Here is a 7,231-nt window from a genome sequence, read left to right as displayed (position 1 = left end):
CTGTGTAATTGAATCTTTAATTGAATGGGGCATGTTCAAAGTAATAGTAGTGTTGTGTTCAATTAGTGAGTTGATTGATGTTGATGATGGCCCATATTTAAGGAAGGAAGGAAGCAAATGTTGGGCATGCTGGTTGTAGTGCATTTCACACTGAAATACTCAGCAAAACGGGTCGTTCCAGACATTGCTTTGAGGAACAGCGGCCTTTGATTAAAAAGTGGATTGGAGCGGAGGAAAAAAAAGGTCAACTACCATTCGAATGGATCGAAGAATAACCAAAATGGCAAAAGCTCAACCAATGATAAGCTCTAGGGAAAACAAAGAAGACTTAAAGTTACCTGTGAGTTCTGTTACGATCAGAAGAAAGCTATGCGAAGCAAAGCTATCAGCTAGAAGCACCCCCCCCCCCCAAAGTCCCATTGTCCCCAATACTAGCAAAAATCATGTTATGGGGATGTTTCTCATACTGTGGTGTTGGGCCTATTTATGGATCAGTTTCAATACATCACAATACTTGAAGAGGCCATGTTGCCTTATGCTGAAGAGGAAAAGCATTTGAAATAGGTCTTTCAACAAGACAATGACCCAAAACACACCAGTAAGCGAGCAAAGTGTTGGTTCCAGATAAACAACATTGATGTTATGGAGTGACCAGCCCAATCCTTAGACCTCAATCCCATAGAAAACTTGTGGGGTGACATCAAAAGGCAAAATCCAGTAATGCAGAGGAAATGTGGAATGTAGTTCAATCGTCCTGGGCTAGAATACCTGGTCACAGGTGCCAGAAGTTGGTCGACTCCATGCTGCACAGATGTGAAGCAGTTCTCAGAAATAATAGTTATGCGACTAAATATTAGTGCAGTGATTCAAAGTAAAGTAAAGCAAACCCTTGAGACATTTCTCAGTTGATACAGTAAATGTTTAAGTTAGTAAAGAAAAATTAAAAATACTGCTATTTTTTGAACAGCCTACTATTCCTTTTTCTTCACTTTCTGTAAAGGTAAAACAGAAACCTGATCAATTTTGGTAATGTTTTGATTGGAATTGAAAGTGCAGTGTCCCCAATGCATTGATGTCATGGAATTAAAATCTATTCTAAGGATTTTGAGCGTTACTCACTTTTTTAAACACACTGCTAGTATTCTGAATACAACTGTACATCAAACAAGTAAACATTGTATACATTTGTATTTCATCGATGCAGAATTTGTCAGGACTGCCCCAATATAAAAATCAGATGAAGTTAAAACTGAAACCTTCCCAACTGCATTGATTGGATCAGTCCCATTTCAGCCAGACTGTCAGGGTGTCAGCGTGCTCACAGCCGTCTGTGCCACCTTATACTATCCGCCGGTCAGCACTGGCTGCATGGAGTTTTGTTCCGTCAACAAGACGTTGAGTCTCAGCTTTATAACGTGGTCTCGCTGCTCATGTCCCGAGGGTGGTGGTGGTCGATGTCCGAGTCGTAGTCCGACTCCATCTCGATCTTGACCTGGGGCACAGGGCAGGCCATTCCTCGGCCCATAGGCATGGCCGGAGACGATGGGCACGAGATCTTCAGGTGGAGGGTGATGCTGAGGAAGGGCAAGCTCCAGTTACCATACACACCCACAGCCAAAAACACTGAGGGTCTGAGGGGGGATGCCAGGGAGGGTGGAGGAGCTCAGCCATGTGGCATCTTGACCCTAGCCAAACACTTGAGTGAAATAAGCCGCTGTAGTGGTTGTCTGTGGCCACAATGCCTCATGGGTAAGACTAGGACTAGTGACTGGGATAGTCAAAGCCTGGGAAAGAATTTAAACCATGAATAGGCCCTTTACATACTATCACCCCAAGAGGGAGTTGTTTAATATAGTGAGCAAAGTTAAAGCCACATTTGGAACCAACAGGTAGTCCATTTCTATTTGTTTCCATAGTCAATTCAAGTCCATATCTCAGTGGTTAAAATGAATGGTTTATCTAGGGTCAATTTTGTGAGCTCTATGCTGCCTCTGTCCCCTCTTGCTGGCTACTGGAGTAAATTACAGTCAGCAGTATATAAATTTATCTGGAAAGGTAAGCTGTCGCGACTCAAGATGTCTACTCTACAGAGAAGGAAAGAGGATGGTGGCCTCTCAATCCCCAACTTTAAAAATTATTTCTGGTCCTTTTGTCTTAAGACCCCGCCTCACCTGGTTCAATCCAGATACGTCTGTTTGCTGGCGTACCTCCGAAAGTGCTATGACACTCCATGACATTCTTTTCGCCAATGTTTCTAACAAACAGTTTGAACTACGCCCCATTATCTCTCATCGTATTTTGGAGATTAGCTGAAACATACTGCAGTGTAGCTTGTAACTGGCACACCTTCCCCCATTTTTCAATAATACAACATCCTTGATAGGAGGGAGACCGATAACAGCCGAACAATGGAAACAAAGGGGAATTCATCATCTAAAACCCATTTTATATGACGCTGGCTTGTTACCCTTCTCTGACTTACAAAATGCATTCAGTCTCCTCTTTTTTGCTCATCCATCTATCCGTAAGTTATTTAATTTGCAGCCAAAAACCTGTGGCATTGTATCCAGGCTTTATCAGTTCTTGATGATATCTGGCCGCTCTGCCCTTCCTATCGAGAGGCTCTGGAAACGTGATTGCCCAGGCCTCACTCTCGTCTAGCATTCCAGAAGTATCACGCAATCCAGACCATCAGCAGATTCACTACAATGTCATTCATAACACATGATAATAATTAACAGCCCTTTGTACACTTTCTGCCCAATAAAAGCACAAGAGACATATCTTCACATGATCTGGGAGTGTTCCCCTGTTGGTCAGTTCTGGAACAATATTGCATCCAAAATTCCTGCCTTGTGTGGTGTTACTGTGTCTGTCACTGCCAATGTCTTTAATCTGAATGACCTGTTGGCCTTTCAGCTCTCTGGGACTCAGAAACATGCTGTTGCTGGACTTATAGCTGCGACACAACCTGTGTATGTGCATGTGGATCCTTTCCTATTTGGATGTGTCTCTCCACGGCATGCATAGAGCGGCGGGAAAGACTCTGGACACTCGGCAGAACATTGCTGAATCTATGAGGGCCGAGCTGTAGCTACAGACCTCTAACTCTCAGGTGTTTGGTCCCTCTCTTGTGTCTGTCTGTGTGTGTGTGTCTGTTTTTGTGTGTCTGTTTCTGCGTGTGTTGTTTTGTCTCCCTCCCTCTTGTCTTTCCTCTCTGCTTTATTATTATTTTTATTTTTTTTTATTAATTTATTTTTTGGTCCTTGGACACGCCGTCTCAGTGTATTGTTTGCAATTGTTTGTGACTGTTTGTTCTGTAAGTATGTAAACACAAAAAAAATGTGATCACAAAAAAAGCAGTCTATGGTTGAAACTGGAGCTACTGCAACAGAGTATAACATTTAAGCGGGGCTTAGTACCATGAAAAATCTAAAATAATGTATTCTAATCCAAAAACTACACAACTGGACACAGAAATAATTACCTTGAAATTGGAGAAAATGACCAGCATTGGCCGCCAAGATAATAGCTACCTTGCATTAGCATGCAGCTTCTTAATATTTGGAAATAGGCTAACTTTAGATTATAATGGGGCAAAACAGGACTTTCTACCGTCAAAAATCGCAGACAAAGGCTTCTGTACTAAACAGTACCCAATCGGACATGTTTTAGCAGGAATGCAACTTGAAATTGGGAAGAATTTAACAAATTGGCAGCCAAGATGACAAAGTTTCCTGCAGTTAGCATGTAGCTAGCTACTATAGTTAGCATTGGGCACTAATAAAGTGTAGCAGCACTTTCTACAGTCAATAATCGCAGATAAATTCTTTTAAACCAAATGCCACATAACCAGGAATGTTTACTGAATGTACACACCCCCACTTATCTTCTAAAGTCACCGGAGGTCATTCATTTTCAATGGAAGCGGCAAGCGGTGGCTAACGCCAGCAACCAATCAGAATATAGACGTCCTTTGCGCTAGCTGATTCCGGAGAAACATACAAAGTAAACTTTCGTTCCTACCAAAACATTAATTCTGAGAACAAGCTCATAATCGCCGTTGCTGGGTTACCTATTGTTTATAATATAATGTTGTTTGTACATAGGGACCAGTTAACGTTACCTGCCAGCCACATCGTCTCTAAACGGTCCGCTCACAGTGAAGTCCTGCATGGATCACTAGGTTAGTCTGGCGGCTGCTCGCTCTGTTACAGCTCACGGCTAACGAGCGAGCTAACTGCTAACAGACACCTGTACGTAATTTAATTTTCTTTTTAGTGTCAGTATATTGGCTGTGCAGTGGCTGCATGTGCTCTCCCATGGTCAAAGCTCAAGTCGTATTTAGATCTTGTCTTAAAATACTTCTTTATTCACAGGCTTTTAACACAAAAATTACATTATAAGTTGCCTGTTTATTATTGTCCTTTTGTCTTTTAAACTGGTCTTTGTGTGTTTACTGTTTTTTTTTGTTATCTTTGATTGTACAGCACTTTTTAAATGTGCTTTATAAATAAATTTGGATTGGGTTATGTGTATTTGTGCAAATCTGTATTCAACCTTACGCCTTTGGCACTGTTTAAGTCAATACATGCAACATTTTTGTTCAACAAATAACTGAATGCATAACCTTATTTGGAGGCCTTATCATTTTAAATAGCTGTATAAACAGATGGGTTTGTAAGATTTGGTGATGGAATGCATTATAGGCCGGTGGAAAGGCATGAAAGAAAATCATATTATAGCAAAGTTTTCTACATCTAAATCTATCTCTCGCAACATCTTGCAAAACAAAATTAATGTTAATCAATAACCAGTTTCACAGTCAATTCCAAACCATGCCTCTTTCAAAGCAATGCAGACATGATGTTTGAAATTCTGAATCTCCCACAAAAAAAACAAAAAACAGAGTCAAAATAAGTATTGTGGTTCATTGTATGGCATATTGAGGAAAAGGTTACCAGAAATAGCCTAGCATCAGCTGCATTTTCAATACAAACATTTCCATTGAAAGTGCTGCGGCTCCAGGTGCGGGTAGTTCAGAGAGCAAAAAGCTAGGGTCGGGCTAAATTTCCCATGCAGGTGTGAGCATCAAAGACGGATTAGCTAAAATGATTCAGCACATGAAGGAAAAAGAAACAACCAAAACATTGATGCTTGTTGCATGTGGATGGATGGATGGGTGGATGGATTATACAGTTGGACACAAAGTGGCCTACAATTAATCCTCTACATGTACTAGATTTGCAACAGACTTAATATACCACACAGTATTTTTATTCATCTATTTGAATTCCATATGTGTTAATTAATCTAAACAAATAAACCTGATGATTGCCTTTGAGACACAAACTATACAGCATGCATATCAGGTCATCATCCTTCACCTCAAAGTCACAAGCTTTCATAAATCAATCAATGAATCAATAAAGAATTACAATATGCTAATTTGGGTGTACAAACGGCAGTGCAGTGCAAATACTGTTAAATATTAAGCACATGATACAGGAAGAGTAGCAGCAGGATTATACAATTAATAACATCACAATGATCTGCATTGCCTTAAAGTGCATGGAGAGGAGACTGAGCTCAGACATGACAATGAGGGAAAACTGGACTATGAGGACAATGTAACGTGTAAATAATCTGTCAGCAATTGGATTGATGCACATGTCCACCCACAAAAGTGACCATGTGAATCCTTTCCATTTATTATGAACATTGGAAAATGAACCATGGAAGGACTGAAAAAGTTATAGAGGGCAATCAATAGTTAAAGGCTGTGTAATAAAACACTTAATGAATTAGGAAGTTAAACAATACAGTTCACAACAGCATAGATATTTAAAGGGAAAAGCACCATAATGTAATGCAATACAACAAAATTGGGGCTTAAATAGACTACTTTCATGCTATTGTGTCTCTTTCGGTATTTGTAAATGTGCTGTATTTATATAGCGCTTTTCCAGTCTTAACAACTGCTCAAAGCGCTTTTACATCTACAGGAAACATTCACCATTCACACACATTCATACACTGTGGCCGGGGCTGCCGTACAAGGTGCCACCTGCTCATCAGATAAACATTCACACACATTCACACTCCGATGGGCAGCACCGGGGGCAACTCGGGGTTCAGTGTCTTGCCCAAGGACACTTCGACAATGACTGCAGGGGCGGGGATCGAACCACCAACCTTCCAATTGGCAGGCAACCGCTCTACCACTGAGCCACAGCCGCCCAATTTGGGTTTGTTGTGATCATTTATCTATTTGAAGCTGTGTATATAGACATGTTTTATAGAGTCAGTTCATCCAAATTACAAAAAACATATTACAACTTACTTGCATTGGTAGTTTGAGAACTTCTTTCGATCAAAGAAATAGTCACATTGCGATTTAGTTGGTAGAAAATGTGTTTTGTGGATTATATAGTATATCAGGGAGGGCCAATGTTACTGGAGCGAACTGCTACTCTTTTTTAACACATTTTTTTATTGCTGAGAGCACCGCAAACAAAATTTCATCACCTCCATTGTTTTGCAGGGAGGCATAAAGAGGCAGACATCTCAAAAGCTGGTCAAATAAATTGAAGACTGGGAGTCATTTCGAGGCTGCTGCTACACTCACATGGCATACTCTTCAAACTGCATGGTAATGTACTTAAAGCCACATTGTGTAACGGTTGTAGTTTGTAGTGTATCAAAATCTGTATTGCCCTTCACAAACATTTTTTTTTTGTAATTTTTTATGAATATTGACAACCACCATCAATTTCAAGTATTCCAATTGGCTTGGAAGTTGAACTTTATGCTTGCATTAACTGGGGTAGACGCTCATAGACAATTAAAGAAATGGACCAACAGATCCCATTGTTTTGGACGGAGACCAGTGAAGGAAATTGATACTATAAATAAAATTGAATTGAATTGAAAATAGAAGCACTTTTCTGGTGATAGCTAGGCGTTACTGCGCAGCCTCCAACTGAGCTTGACGACGTAGTTGTGATGTGGGCAACAAGTCTGAAAGTTGTAAGTCTTCTGGTAGAGTGGGGCTCGAAAGTTTGGGCACCCCAGGTAAAAATTTGTATAATGTTTACTAATAATAATGTTTAATAAAGAAGCCAAGAAAAGCCAAGAAAAGATGTAAAAATCTCCAAAAGGCATTACGTGACAGATTAGACATTCAAATAATATGTCACAAAAAGTTAGATTTTATTTCCATCATTCACAC

General features: G+C 40.2%; 1 protein-coding gene across 2 annotated transcripts in view; it reads right to left on the bottom strand.

The window, feature by feature from the left end:
• Positions 1 to 1,160: 1,160 nt before the first annotated feature.
• Positions 1,161 to 7,231, bottom strand: part of slc4a5a (solute carrier family 4 member 5a) — a 50,082-nt gene continuing 44,011 nt past the window's right edge. For both annotated transcript variants that reach the window (XM_032516075.1, XM_032516076.1), the window contains exon 26: positions 1,161 to 1,574. In XM_032516075.1, coding sequence (XP_032371966.1) covers positions 1,409 to 1,574 — 166 coding nt within the window. In that variant the 3' untranslated portion in view covers positions 1,161 to 1,408. The remainder of the gene's footprint in view (positions 1,575 to 7,231) is intronic.

This window comes from Etheostoma spectabile, chromosome 5 (assembly GCF_008692095.1).
Source record: "Etheostoma spectabile isolate EspeVRDwgs_2016 chromosome 5, UIUC_Espe_1.0, whole genome shotgun sequence".
NCBI lineage: Eukaryota > Metazoa > Chordata > Actinopteri > Perciformes > Percidae > Etheostoma > Etheostoma spectabile.
Note: the sequence above shows the minus strand (reverse complement) of the source record. Positions and strands in the feature narration are given on the sequence as shown.